The sequence below is a fragment of the Palaemon carinicauda genome, chromosome 10, assembly GCF_036898095.1.
Source record: "Palaemon carinicauda isolate YSFRI2023 chromosome 10, ASM3689809v2, whole genome shotgun sequence".
Taxonomy (NCBI): domain Eukaryota; kingdom Metazoa; phylum Arthropoda; class Malacostraca; order Decapoda; family Palaemonidae; genus Palaemon; species Palaemon carinicauda.
In genome coordinates, this window is record NC_090734.1 from 58,548,353 (window position 1) to 58,563,775 (window position 15,423).

The following is a 15,423-nucleotide window of genomic DNA, read 5'->3' on the forward strand; positions in this document are numbered from 1 at the left end:
TAAGCTAACCAACGAAGTGCTTCATTCTGCTGACCCCTTCCATAAGTTTCGATATGATCTAACACATCATCCAAAAGTAAAATTGAGTCTGGTGGAATACACAAATTGAGTTCTAACAAGCGTCTCATCTCAACACTGAGACATGCCCTTAGCTGTATCAACTGTGTAGGTTGAGGTAAATTATCCAAATCTACCATAACAACATAATCCTTCACTCTCTGCTTCCATTCTGTGTATTGCCTATAAGTAACATCATGGGTTAATGGTGGAAGCAAATTTACTGTCACCTTAGGTGTTTGCACAGCTTAATTAGGCACTTGCAGAACAATTGCAGACGATGTTGCCTGGGTAGGGGGCCCTATACCACTTTCTTGGGGTAGGGTGTGCTTGGGACCAGTCATAGCTTCAATTAATGCTTTGAATTCTTCCTGATATCTGATATTGTCTTCTTTTCTTCTTTCCTCATCCTGTTTTCTTCTTTCTTCATCTTTTTATCCATGTATTCAAACATTTGGCAGATAAAATCCATGGTCGAAGGGGTTGATGAAGGAAAAGCAGATCTTGAATGCGTTGGAGATGACGTCATGTCAGTTGGGGTTAGGGATGATGGTGGAGAAACCTCAGAAGACTTTGGTGTCCTTCCTTTATCGTGTTTGGCGGTATAAATAAAGAATCTCACGAAATCCAAGAGAAATTATCACTCAATGCCGTCAGTGGTAACGTCACAATGACGTCACAAATGGTAGCCAATCACCGAGTACAATAGCTCGAGGCAGCAGAGCTATGCTGTATCTGGTAACACTGTGACTGCCATGGCTGTCGCATGCACAGCGAGAGCTGTTAGTCTTCCCTCGAACGCAGTTGAGTATGAATGTGACGCTCTTGTTCCGGCCTCTGCAGATGGCCGACGTACATTAGCCCTAATTTCAGATTGCTAATATAACCCCTGCCGTGTATTGAGTCACTGTAATCACAACACAAAGTCACTGCCAGTGTATACATCCAAACGAAGTTCTGGTTCACAACTGCTAACTAACTTGGTTACAATGAACACAAACACTCTTCTTGCATTGACCTTGCCGGTTGGAGAAGTTCTCTCAATGATCGAAATTCACTTATGCAAATCAATCACTGCGCCATCTTAGTTATCATTAGATATGAAAGCAATTAAGGTTTTCACAGAAACACTTGCGTAAGTTCGTAAGCCATATAATGTGTGAAAATAATCAAAATAAGCGTAATACACTGGGGGAGCTGTGAACAGTGGCGGGCTATGGGAAAGACTGGTTGCAATAATACCAGATAAATAGAATATGATAAGCATACCACATGAGATGATATAAATGCTACATAGTATTCCCTATGCTCCAATAAACAAGAATACTTACATACATGTATTCCTAACACAGCATATATGCTAAATGTGTATTAGCAATAAAGGTACAGATAACAATGATAATCATATATACTGTACATGTAAATAATTGTAATGATAATCCATCAGAAGCGAGGTAGATCTCATGGCAGTTACACAGCAGTTTTTTGCACTTCATATGGACAACCAGAAGGTATTATCATGACTCAAACCCATTACAATCTTTGTACTTTCAAGCACGGAAAAAACTATTGTGCATCATGTCTCTGCCAGCAACAGACAAAAATCTCCAACTCTTCTACTTTAGAAGGCCGCCGAACGTAGAGCACAGATGGGAAGTAAACGACGAGATGTGTTCTCCCTGCATTGATAATGGCCCAAAAGGAACACTTCCTCTGATAAGTGTGATTAGTTTTGATCGCATTGCAAAGGGAAAAGCATGCAAGAAAACCAGCTGTAGCTATTACCGTGAGTTATGGGGTCCCTTGACTGATACACCAGTACTACGTTGGATCCTTCTCTCCGGTTACGTTTCATTTTCCCTTCTCTACACATGCGCCAAATAGTCTGGCATATTCTTTACGGATTCTCCTCCGTCTTCATACATCTAACAACACTGAGATTACCTAATAATTCTTCTTCATCCGATGTGGTAAGGGGCCCAACCGGAATGCCAATATATGGGGATATAGAAAGAAAAAAAAAAACCTAACAAATTCACAATATTCCTATGGCAATGAAGAATGCGTAAACGAAATATTTTGTAAACATTCATTTTACTTTCCTAGTTTCAGGGTAATTAGTAAAAGTAAATCAATAAACTAAAAACATTGTTCCCTACAAAAAAATGCAATAATACTTCTATTTTGATAACTATTATATTTTAATGTAAAAGAAATTGTGAACGATGGCATCTGTATAGCTTACGTGAATAACAATCGATGTATTATACGGTAAATTACACCCTTCACCCTTCAGTCCTACCACAAACTTCATAGATAGTACATGTCTGAGTTTGACCTCTGACATTCACTCATTTTTACGTTTATTTTTCTCGTTTCCAGTAAGAAATTTATCATTTCAAAGAGGAAAAGACAATTGCAACATCTTGCTAACATAAGGAAGAAGGAAATTCGCTCTATCAAAAGTTCAAAAGAGGGTACTATCGGTAGTGCAAAGAGAGAGAGAGAGAGAGAGAGAGAGAGAGAGAGAGAGAGAGAGAGAGAGAGAGAGAGAGAGAGTTATGTGAATGGAGAAACGATGTCCTTGCCTAACACAAGCCAAGAGAAGTAATATATTGAGCAAAAGGATCTTTGTTTATGAGTAAATACTGATAAATAACTCAGTTTTCGTTTATGAATATCCTAGAAGGAACATTCAATTCCTAATAATCAGGATTTATTAATACTCTCTTAGTCAAAATACAAAGAGAAACTTTGAACACCCTCTGATATTCACTCATTTTTACATTTATTTTTTCTCGTTTTCGGCGAGAATTTTATCATTTTATAGAGGAAAAGATAATTTCAACATCTAACGAACATAATGAAGATGAGTATTCGCTCTGTTGAGAGTTCAGAAGAGGGTAATATCAGTAGTGAAGAGAGAAAGAGAGAGAGAGAGTGTTGTGGATTGAAGAACGGCTGCCTTTGCTCACAGGAGCCTAAATAAGCATGGTATTAAGCAAAAGGATCTTCATCTATGATTAAATTTTGATAAATAACTTTGTTTTTTTTTTATAGATGTCCCTAAAACAGTATAATATTCATGATAATCATGATTTATTAATGTTGTCTTTGTAAAAATACAAAGAAAATCTTTGAACGCCCATATCTCAAAACTATACTTATTGACCTTCAAATTCCATATTCTCCCTTAGATTAAAAGATATAGCATGGAAATGTGATAAATAACTTAAAAATACATTTTAAAACAATAAAATGAAGCTATTTTTTCCAATTCTATTTTCGTATTCTTTTTCCTAATTATTTTTCCATAATTTTTAGTGTATATTTTTTTTTTACCGTAATGAATAATTCATAACTAGAAAAAAATTACCTAATGGAAAAAACTCTTCATATTATTGGAGGTGTATATCAGGTCTATATATTTATTAATCCCAGATCTTAGTAGTAATTATCATGTGGGGAGATAGAATTTGTAAAACAGTAATTTTCAGGATAAATAACCCTGGCTATTCTCCCTGTTGGGCCCCTGGGCTTATAGCATTCTTGTTTTCCAATTAGGATTACAGCTTAGCAAGAGGTAATAATAATAATAATAATGATAATAAGAATAATAATAATAATAATAATAATAATAATAATAATAATAATAATAATAATAATAATAATAATAATAATAATACTGTATTCTGTTTCTGCACAGCTGGTGATGATTGCTGGAACCCTTTTGCCAAGAAAGTACACAATGAAAAAAATGATGATCAGAATGAAAAGGAAGATAATAAAGATCCTTATTCATATGAAGACCTGAATGTGAACGAGATGCTTGGTGATTACTTCAGATCAAAATCTGCACAAGTAATTAAGTGACATTCATACAAAAACATTCTTTGCAGTTTATTGCTAAAGTACGAACTTTTCAACAATTGTGGTTTAAAATGACCTTAACCTTCAAAATATATCATTACATTGACCATTTATCACAAAAATTACATGAAAAAATAATTTTTTGCATCAAAGTTCTATTGCACATTGGTATTACATAATTTTATGGATACATATCTATAAACCAAATGCAAATTGTTTGAAAGTGCTAAGTCTGTCTTTTTAGTCATAAATGCAGTTTTGCTAACATCTAAACCTCATTTGGCCATATTTTCACAACACAAATACACCCATAGATGACCTTTCCCTTTACGGTTGTTGATAAGATTGACATATAATCACAAAATTATATCAGTATCGAATTCCCCGAGTCAAATTTCCATAAAAAAGTGGTTGTACACATGATTCTGGGACACTTAGTAAAAAAATGTTTTATCTTAATTAAGATGAATTAGCTATGATTAACACTTATTATGCTAAATAGCTCATAAAAATTCTCTAAAGATGGCACAGTAAGTACAATACCCAAAATGTTCCGAATACACAGAGCACACATTTTAGTTAAAAACCTTGCATCTCTGAACATATCCAGGTTGACATTTTGACAACTAACCTATTACGATCTATTAAAGACCATTTTGAGTTAATGCGATACACTTACGGCTATGGATATGATTCGTTACGAGTTATAAAGGGATAACTACGAACAACATACAGGAATTTTACGAAATTTTCGAGGTACGAGTATGTTGCGCCATGTTAAACCAAGTACCAATCGACGGTTTTACTTGCTAGTTACGACCAGATTACAATGTGTGAGGGAGCCGTTATGTTTAAACTGAGAGGTGAGGTGAATGCAGCTAAACTTTATTAAACAGATATTGAGCTTGAATATCACGACTTGCAAAAAAAAAAAAAAAAAAAAAAAAAAAAAAATAATGGGCTGACATGCTAACACATGTTAGTCGATTAACAATGCATGTAAGAGCGAGTGACAAAATAAAGCAAAACCGTTACGGAGTACGAGCGTGTATGAAACACGTTCACTACATTTTTCATTTTTTTTTCTTTGTCAAAATCGCAGAAAAAAAAAACGTGTTTGGGAATAGGTTATTATATATTCGGTTTTGGTAGTCATTGCAAACTTATGACAATTAATTACCAAGACCTGATCCCAGTTCTTTGTGCGACCTTTATTTTATTTTTATCTTATAAGGGTAGCTGCTCTCTATCGCGGTAGAAGTATAACTCCGTTACTGAAGAATGAGAGTTAAATTGCCTTTCAAAATAATTTCAAACTCGAAGTAATTGAAAATACAGACCAAATAATTGCACAACTATATACATGTTTTTCAAATATTATGCATCAAGTGGCTCACTTAAAAACGGTTTGTAATTAAGGGAAGCTTCGATTCTTTTCACCGGAAATTTTTTCTATAGCCTTTCCTAGAGTACCTATAGAAAACAGGAGTGGCGCCAACATCAAAACAGGGTGCCATTTTGCAGCCAGAAGCCAGCAGGTAACCCCTTCGTACTGGCGGTTCAACCTGACCTCTCTCTCTCCTCTCTCTCTCTCTCTCTCTCTCTCTCTCTCTCTCTCTCTCTCTCTCTCTCTCTCTCTCTCATAGTGACCAAAAATTATATTCTATTTATAAGATTATAGGTAAAAACTGAAAGGCCGGGTTTTGTATTGCAAGATCATGTTAATGTAAATCAATATACGAAGCAGTTGTAATATCTCTCTCTCTCTCTCTCTCTCTCTCTCTCTCTCTCTCTCTCTCTCTCTCTCTCTCTCTCTCATACCGACGAAAGAAAGATATTCGATTAATCGGATTATAAGTAATGACTTAGAGGAGGGGTTTTGTATTCCAAGATTATGTTAATGTGAATCATTATAAGATGTAGTAGTACCCCCCCCTCTCTCTCTCTCTCTCTCTCGCTCTCTCTCTCTCTCTCTCTCTCTCTCTCTCTCTCTCTCTCTCTCTCTCTCTCTCTCTGTTAATGCAAACAAGACTATTTGGGTAAGAATTATTATGTCTGAAAATTCATGCTTATAAGATGTGAAATTATAGAATGATTAATCCAGGTTTTAATAGACCTGCAGTCACCCTTCAAGATGAAGAACCCAAGAGACAATAATTTGAGAAACGTAGCAGGTGGAAAATGAACTTATGGTCGATAGAATTGTCAAATGTTTCACGGATTTTGTTTATTGTGTACGTAATATGTCATGTATGGTTAATCTTATATGATATTGCACTTATTGAGTATGAATTCAGGTTTTTGCTCCGGTTTTCTGCAATAATCTTCAAGTGATTGTAGCCTAGCTTCTACAGTATATAATTTCTTTCATCCCATATGCTATTGGAAGCAAAGTTAGGCCTACCACAATATCACGAAAACAGGGCTGTATCTTTAATGTTTCTTTGTCAATCGTCTCAAGTATCTTATGGGTCGAGTATGACATTTTTTTATCATAGTATCGGTGTTCAATAATAGTTCTTGGCCCCAAAGGAGTACCTTGAAAAAGATCAGTTTGAAAATAAACGGGTTAATGAGCAAAGAAAACTAAGGTGGAACTTTTTCTCACCATAGCGTTCTAAACTAGGAAATCTCAAGTTTAGTAAGGCATCCACGATAGACCTAGGGAGGACAATGTCAGGTTGGATGATGATTATTGCAAAATTCAACAAAACAATAGCATTTTGAGCACTATTATTCTTTATATAGGTACTCTAGTTTTTCCTCGTTATTGTTAACGTTCAGTTTAGGATTTGATGTTCATCCACCATCTTTGAATAGATTAGGTATAGACTTTGTGCATGTTTGCATATGTAAGCATTCTTGGTTTCTGTATACGGCTTATTAAATAATGTTTTTCTTTATACAATTCCATATGTAATAATACAAGAATATAGCAGTAAAAGCATTTGGGATACTAGCAAGTATCCTAGCTTTTGATAAATAATTCATTTATGTAACTTCCCTTTATCATACGCAATGAACCTACTGAAAACAACGGAAATTTTTGTAAGAGAACAAAAATCTTCCAATACCTTGATATTTCTACCTTTGTCTCCATTGTTTCCACTAGATAAAAAAATAAAAAAAAATCAGAAGAGGGTTACCATATTGCGAAACAGTTTCATTGTTTTAGATATAAATAGTATTTTATTAGGTTTTTAAACTAGGGTAAAATATTTTTTCTGAGCATATAACCACCAAAATTTTCCTTACTATAATTAAAGAAACAATAGAAGGTCAAATTTTGATATATATAAGGGTTTCAGACAAAGAAGCAATAAAAAAGATTGTAAGATTTGAAGAAAAAGGGGATCTCTCTCTCTCTCTCTCTCTCTCTCTCTCTCTCTCTCTCTCTCTCTCTCTCTCATGTTGGAACATTCAAACATATAATGCATATTTTGTACCTTTTCGCCTATTTTGTCACTACTCCGGAGTCACGCCTTGTGTTTTTTTTTTTTTTTTTGGTAAAACAAAGAGAGAGAGAAAAAAAAACATGAAATATAGCACTTTTAGATTTAGTATTGTATACCTTGCAAAAATCAAAATCCAACATGGCTGCCAATCCTACATAGAAATATGGATAGAAGTGTATCTGTTTCAATGAATTACTTGTGCCACCATTGAACCATTATAAAGGTCAGTGACTGAAAATAAGTCCCAGAACTTTATTTTAAAACATTAATATAAATATAAAGTGTTCATATAAAATATTTATATAAAAATAATAAACAAATTGTATTCAAGAGGTTTAATGTTTTGTGATTCTTGAGGAGTGAAAGTAAATTTCTTTTGAAGGAACTGTGAACTGACCTGGTGCCTTTTAAATCCTAATTTTAAACCTTAATGAGGTCTTTTTTTCCATATCTTAAATTTTCGAAGATAATTTACTACAAAGTAGTTCAAACACTTCTTGCTATTAGTTGTGGTAATGTCAGGGAAGTAACCCAGGATTAGGTTTCTAAATTTTCTGAGGGTGTCGGCGAGGGCACAAACTTGTCTTTGAAAGGTTTCCTGGTTAATCCACCTCTGTTTTGGATTTTGAATGTTGTCCTCATCAGGCATGTTATACAGCAATTTTTAGTATATAGGAATATGATGGAATTTGTAAACTATGAGAAAATCTTTGATAATGAGCACTGATCAATTTCGAGGAGAGTCCTGTGTTATTATAGAGTTCCTCTTAGATTTTTTTTTCATTGGCATAACAAGTGCAGAGTAAATTTTATTGGAATCCAATTAAATGAGTTTCCAGTGAACAGTGGAGTGCTCGAAGGGAATGTGTTGTCACATACTGTGTATTGTTTATCCTTCTAATGAATTTTCTAATACATAGAACAGCTGGAGATGGTGGCAAATGACTGAACTGGAGTCGTAATAGGAAATTTGTTCATCTAAAGTATGCTCATAACGCTGTCCTTATTAGCAGAACACCACAGGGAAGTATCACATGTGGTTGTTAGCCCCCACCCCCAGCCCCCCGAAAAAAAAAACAATGGGTATGATGAAAACGGAATAAGCAATGGAAGGCAAAATATCATTGGAAGAAAAAAGAAATTAGGTGGGATCATTCAAATATTCAGGAACTATGATATCTAATACAAGGTTTCTAGAATTGGAGTATAATGAACGATTGGAAAAAGGTAATTCAGGCAATAGCTAGGCTAAGCGAAATTTTGAAATCAAATCGCTTTAAAGTACATATAACAATCGGGCTATATATCAGTTTAGTGATATTAGCGATACTGTATGGACATACATGAGTCGTGGTAAGACAATGAAGCAACTTTCAAGAGATTTTGAAGATTTAAGAGCAAGACCCTTAGAATAATATTGGTAGTTGCAGGACATAATTAGAAAAGATGCTGTAAGAGAGATTACTCTAGAGCCGTTTGTGGATGAGACCTTGGCGAGAGGAAGATGGAGATTATTTGTACATGCTCTTCCCACTCTCGAAAAAAGATAGTTCACCAAATATTTTACTAGCTTCCACAAGGGACTAGATGAGTTGGAGGACCCAGGTCTTCATGGCTGAGGACTGTGCAGCAGGAAGTAAGACCTGATATATATATATATATATATATGTATATATATATTTAGATAGATAGATATAGATATACAGTATATATATATATATATATATATAGATAGATAGATAGATAGATATAGATATACAGTATATATATATATATATATATATATTTACATATAAATATATATATATATATATATACATGTATTTATGAATATATATATACAGTACGGTCCCGAATTATGCATGTTCGAATTATACGATTCCCCTTTTATGTGATCGCTATTTTTCAAAAATGAACTTTCTGTATATGCAAAGCAGTTCAAAGTCTGCTGGTCAAGCACTACAAAATGTATCAAATCTATTGTCTTTTTAGGTCTATTAGTAGCCCTAAATATAGTTATTTATAATAAATGTTACAAAACAATATTAATCTTACATCTTATTAACATAATTTCATAATAAATAGCCTATTTAAGGATAAAATTCCACATCAACAATTAAATCAACCGTTATCTGTGCGCGTCCAGCTGACAAAATGTAAACAGAATTATGGTTATGTTCTCGGCAATCTTTATCTCTCTCCAACCTTTCGATAATTTTAATGGTAGTGTTAATGATGGTATATTAAAGCTTTATTTTTTTTAGTACAGTATATATAAAAGCTTTACTTTTCCCTTCGGGCGTTCAAGGTTTTCACGAGTAGACTGGGTTTGTTTATTTGATTTGCAAAGATTGCTTTTGTAGAGTACACTGTATAATCATAAAAATCTCTCTCTCTCTCTCTCTCTCTCTCTCTCTCTCTCTGTAAGAAATAAAACCTTAGTTCACATATGAAATTAACACGACTAATGTTCATTGTGGCGATCAATTCCTCGCTTCAGGAGGTACACGAAACAAAAACACGGCATTCCATTACAAAAGCTGACTCTCTCTCTCTCTCTCTCTCTCTCTCTCTCTCTCTCTCTCTCTCTCTATTTCTCTCTCTCGTGTTATACAATACTTACAAATAGATGAAGAATCCAAAATCAGTTTTCTTAAAGTGTCAATTAAATACGAAACGAAAACATTATACCGTTTATACAACCATTTCAATCGTAGCTTAAAATACGGCATCCGATTTCATCAGCATACCACTATTTTTTAGGAAACATAATTTTATTTTAGAAAATTGCTACTCTTTAAATAGTTAATTGCACATTAAGAAAACGTGTACTTTTGGTTTTAAATTCCGGGTGTTTTAAAAATCTAGTATTGTTGACTTCTTTTTGTTTAATTTTGGCTGTGATCAGATCAGTTGATTTGTAGCTGCCACTCTCAAGAATATGCGCGTACGAATATAGTAACAAATTATTGTTTATACCATTTCTTAACTTATTCAAACCATCTATACATTACTGTTAACATTACATAAGCCCCAGTGTGTTATAACCTATCATATTTTTTTGTTTAGTGCATTTAAAACACACACACACTCTCTCTCTCTCTCTCTCTCTCTCTCTCTCTCTCTCTCTCTCTTTCTCTCTCTCTCTCTCTCTCTCTCTCTCTCTCTCTCTCTGGGCTACTTTTCACTACTTCTCATTTCTTACCTCTCTCTATCTCACTAACAAATGAAATCTTTGTTGCTTCACAAAGTTTCAATTATATTGAAAATCAATCATGATTCAATTTTCCTTACTTTCTCCAATCTTGCACCATCTCTGTCACATGGAACGTTCTAGTGGTAACTTAATTGTTCGATAACTTTAAAAATTGACCTAGAACATGCTACTTCTCTTATTCATAATTGAGGGGGGTACAAGTTGACTAATAACTGAAGTTAGGAAAAGTATTTTGGATATGGAATGGACAATCATCTTTAGTAACAGTTTAGAATTATCGTAAATTATCATTCTGTCTCTAGCGGCAGTTTGTTATTGATGAAAAAAAAAAGATACTTTTCCTGCTTTGCTACGTATGTAGGAATTTATATAGGTACGGTAAATAATATTTGTAATAACATATTTACTAAAAGCTTTTAATATCATTATTCATCACTTTGATCATGCGTGTTTAATGCCTTTGTTTGTTTATCATGATCGAAGATGGAGTGTACAGTAAATGAATGGAAGGTTTCCGTTTCAGGCGGCGTCATAAAGAAAAACATTATATAAATGGCATTCATTTCATTTATTTGGAAGTCCTGAGAAAAATTAAGTAGAACATTGGTCATAACAAAATCAACATATAATCAATACTTGCTAAGATTGCTGACGATGCAAACACTAACCTATACACAGATGTGTAAATGCGTATTTGTTCCAGAACTGAAATACAAACCACGCTATTTACATGGGGTAATTACTTCGGCGTAGCTGAATGACGAGCCATTAGAATTTTAACGAGGGTTTACTACCTCACCGCTAGTTAGTGGGGGGGAAGGGTTGTAGGGAGGGGTAGCTTGCTACCCCCACCTCCCTCACACACACTAGTGAGTGCTTCACTTTACTTTTGGCTTGGGCGGAGAACAGACCTGTCTACGCTCTCCCTCGCTTTGACTGCCATTATTCTGTATTTTTTTTTTTTTGCTTTTTCTTCCTCACAGTGTGTTTGAAGTTGGCCTCTATTGATTATGAGTATGTGCCCTGGACTTCCTGGCCGCCCTTGTTGGACTTTTATGTCGGCGGTCGACACTGATCCCCACACCTTGTGTCCTCATTGTAGGGGCCAACGGTGTGATAGCGGTAATGTGTGTATTGAGTGTAGGGAGTGGTCTATCTCCCAGTGGGAGAGGTTTGCCCGGCGCCGGAAGAAAAAGTCAAAAAGGGATATTCTCCTTCAGAGGCTTCTTTGAAGTGAGAAAATTCCAAGACTTCTTCTTCCGTAGCCCTTTAATCCTCCAAAGCTCCCCCTCGAGGAGTCTCTTCCGAGAGGCCGGCGAGTGGTAGCGTAGACCGTATTACTGTTGACCGATCCCGGGGTGCGGGAGGTAGTTGCCTCCCATAGCGAGGCAGCTGCCCCTCCACCCCCGGAGGAGGTTTTAGATATTGATTTGCCTGTAAATAACAATGATTTATTACAGCTTTGGGCTTCCTTGGGGCTGCAGGGTTCACCCTCCAGGGATGCCCTGTTTGACATGATCAAACTAGGTGCAGCTGTCAAACAATCGCCAACTACAACAGGGATAGATCCTCTGTGTGTTGTTGACGTTGTTCTGACGGAGGCATCTGGTGTGTCTAGTCAAACCCCTGTTCCTGTTGCTGAGGTAGCTGAAGGCTTAGTTTCCCCCTCCGAACATCTTTCGAGGGAGGAACTAACTGCTACGGTCTCTCCTGCCGGTGATTCTCCCCCTCGGGGGAGTTCACTTACAGAGACTCCTCTTCAGAGGCCCTACGATGGTTAGCTCGCTGACCCCACGGCCCCTCGTGGGCATATAAGACGGAAGGCTCGTCCTCCCCTTCGCCGTAGAGGTCTTTCTTCTCCTCACAAGGGAGTTAGGAGGGGCCTCTTCGGCTCGTCGTCCCCACAGTCCTCTGCGGAGGAGACGACTCGCCGTTCGCCGATCCTGCCAGCTACCACCTTAGACCTCTCCGGAGATCGTTCGCGATCCTCTTCGGTGGAAGGTCGTCCTTCGGGACCCTGCGACCAGTCCTCCCTCCAGACCTGCTGACCTGCCGTCACCCTTTGAGGATGCTGATGCGCTTTACCCGCCACCTGAACCTGCCATTGCGCAGGCACCAGTCCCTTCGGGGCATAAGGGACTTGAGCGCAAATCTGTGCTTCATACCCTTAAGCGCCAGGTTAAACCTTCACTCCCTCATGCCGCTGCTGCCATTCCAGACTTAGCGCTACAGCGCTCACCTGCGAGCATGCGCGCTCCTGTTCCTGTTACACGCCAGGGTTCCCCTGCGCGCCCACATCCTACTGCGCCCCGCCGCCCACCAGCAGTTCCTAATCTAGCGCGCCAGCGCTCACCTGCGCACATGCGCCCACCTGCGTTCCAGCTCCCACCTGTGCTCCAGCGCCCACCGGTTCCTGCCAAGTCGCTTGCAGTCCAAGAGGCACCTAGGTTAGCGCACAGGCACTCACAGGTACCTCTAGACTCGCAGCGCCCTTTTGGGGTTAGGCGCGAGGGCATGCCCATCGCACATCCTGATACAGCGCACACGCGCTCACCAACGCGCCAGCTCGCTTTTACATCTCAGCGCGCAATCCAGGAGGTGCCTAAGTTAGCGCTCACAGGTACCCCTGGACTCTCCTTCCAGACTGTGCAATCCTGCACACGTTCCCTCCAGTCGTGCGCGATGTTCCAGTTGGGCGCCAGGTTCCAGTTGCTCTCAAGGCGCCCTAACAGCGCACACCTGTGCGACCTAATCCACGCCCATTACAGCAGGGCACACCTGCGCACCTACATCCTGATGTGCTCCATGTGCGCCCAGCGCGCCCCACGGTCCTCCTCAGGTTAACATACCTGCTCAGACGGCTCAGCGCTCACCTGCGCTCCAACGTGCAGACCCACCCTCGCACTATCACGAGGCTGTGCACTCCGCCCCCTTGCCCAGTACTTCTAGATACGTGCCCACGCGCTACAGCCCACTCGCGCCCAACAGTACCGCATCAGGTTACTGCGCGCCCTCGCATCCAGCCTTCAACGCCTACTCACGATCAAGCTCCTGCCCGCCACACGCCTTCGCCATCTCCTACCCACCCCCGCGCCCACTAGCCCCGAGCCATCTCCTGCACGCCCCCACGCCTAAAGCCCCCGCGTCATCGCGCTCATGTGCCTGCGCCATCGCCTACGCGCCATCGCCTTTGCGCCATCGCCTACGCGCCACCGCGCCCTCGCGCCCCTCGCGCCCCGCGTCACCAACCATGCGCGGGCCTGCGCGATCGCGAAATTCCTATGGCGCACGATACTCTCGCGCGCGACCCAGGACAAGGCCCATCGCGCGACCTCCAGCGCGATCATCGTCAGGCTGACAGGTCTTCATCTCATTCCCCTCCCCGCAAGCACAGAACAGTGCACTCGCCGGAGGAAGGGCGGTTCCCGGACAGGGCTAAGGACTCTCTCATTTCAGCTTCTTTTCAGGCGAACCCTCGTTTGTCGACTCCTCCAAGGGATCGAACGATCCCCTTTCCTCCAGAGGGAGTGTCTGACAGCGCGACTGTCCGCCAGCAGCCCTGGTTCGGGACCCTGGTCAGAGCTCTTATGCACGCTATGAAGCCTGTCCTATCTAACTTGTGTCACAAATCAGTGGCGGCTGCCTCCCCCCTGGAGAGGAAGAGAGGATTCCCCTCTGTGGAGACACCTCCGAGGGCTATCCTGTCTCCTCGCAGATCCTTGCGCAAGGCTCCCTTCTCCCCCCCAGACTTTCTCTCCCTCCCCTGCGGATGAGGATTACCCATCCTCAGGAGAGTCGCATGAGCCGGACCGTTCCCCCCATCGAACCAATGGGGGAAACTCCGCCTCTCCCTGAGAAGTCTTCTCAATCAGGGGTGAAAAAGAGCATGCACCCCATCGTTACTCGAGTCCCGTATCCCTCCCAGGAGGGAACCGAAGGACTCTAAGGACAATTCCAAAGTCGTCGGCAAGGATCAGACAGGAGCCAGCTAGACCTTCGGAGGATGTCCACGAGTCCCACCAGGAAGAGCCACTGGGGACAGGAGACTTTGCTGCCAGTCCTTCAGGAGGAGAGCACCAAGAGTCGGAACACGCGTTCTGGCAAGTTCTGACCCTCATGAGGAACCTCAACGGGATTCCAGACCCAGAGATTCCTCCTCTTAAGGGTAAGGACACGGTCTTGGACCGTGTCTACGGCACCCAGAAATCCTCTAGGGCCAGTGTAGCTTTGCTCTGGTCTCAAGGGATGAAGAGTGCCAGAGACAAGGTCGAGGGCCAGCTCTCGGAGCTTGCCTCCTCCAGTAGATCCAGTGGCGGTAACAAGCTCCTCCCTCCTCCTTGAGTCCATCAGAGGAGGTACTTTGAGATCCTTGAGGACACTTGTTTGGGTCTTGCAGTTCACCACTCCGTTGAAGAACTCTCCAGGGGAGTACCTCTAGAGAAACTCTCCAACCTCCATGTGTCCTATTCAGCTACTGAGATCCTAAGCCAGGAGAAGGTGGCGAAGTGTGTCATGCAGGCTACTTTGTGGCTTGACATCTGGCTGGGGTCTCTGGGTATCCTGGTGAGGTCTGAGGACCAGTCCAAAGAAAGCACCAGGAAGGCACTGGAGACATTCTTGCTCTCAGGTACGCGGACCATCGAGTTTCTTGCCCACCAAGTCTGGAGCTTGTAGGCCATTATGATTCTCAAACGATGGGACGCAGTGGCTGAGAGATTCCACCAGAAGGTCTCAAGTTCGGATGTTAGCAGGCTCAGACACTCTTCCGTGCTCGGTAAGAGTTTGTTTGAGCCTAAGGATGTGGAGCTAACCGCTGAGAGGTGG

At 40.2% G+C, this 15,423-nt stretch overlaps 1 protein-coding gene across 1 annotated transcript in view; it reads left to right on the plus strand.

Moving 5' to 3' along the window:
* Positions 1 to 527: 527 nt before the first annotated feature.
* LOC137648014 (proteoglycan 4-like) overlaps positions 528 to 15,423 on the plus strand; it is a 48,106-nt gene continuing 33,210 nt past the window's right edge. The window contains exons 1-7 of the mRNA XM_068380959.1: positions 528 to 659; positions 12,060 to 12,302; positions 12,601 to 13,397; positions 13,439 to 13,598; positions 13,701 to 14,322; positions 14,741 to 14,914; positions 14,996 to 15,226. Coding sequence (XP_068237060.1) covers positions 528 to 659; positions 12,060 to 12,302; positions 12,601 to 13,397; positions 13,439 to 13,598; positions 13,701 to 14,322; positions 14,741 to 14,914; positions 14,996 to 15,226 — 2,359 coding nt within the window. The remainder of the gene's footprint in view (positions 660 to 12,059; positions 12,303 to 12,600; positions 13,398 to 13,438; positions 13,599 to 13,700; positions 14,323 to 14,740; positions 14,915 to 14,995; positions 15,227 to 15,423) is intronic.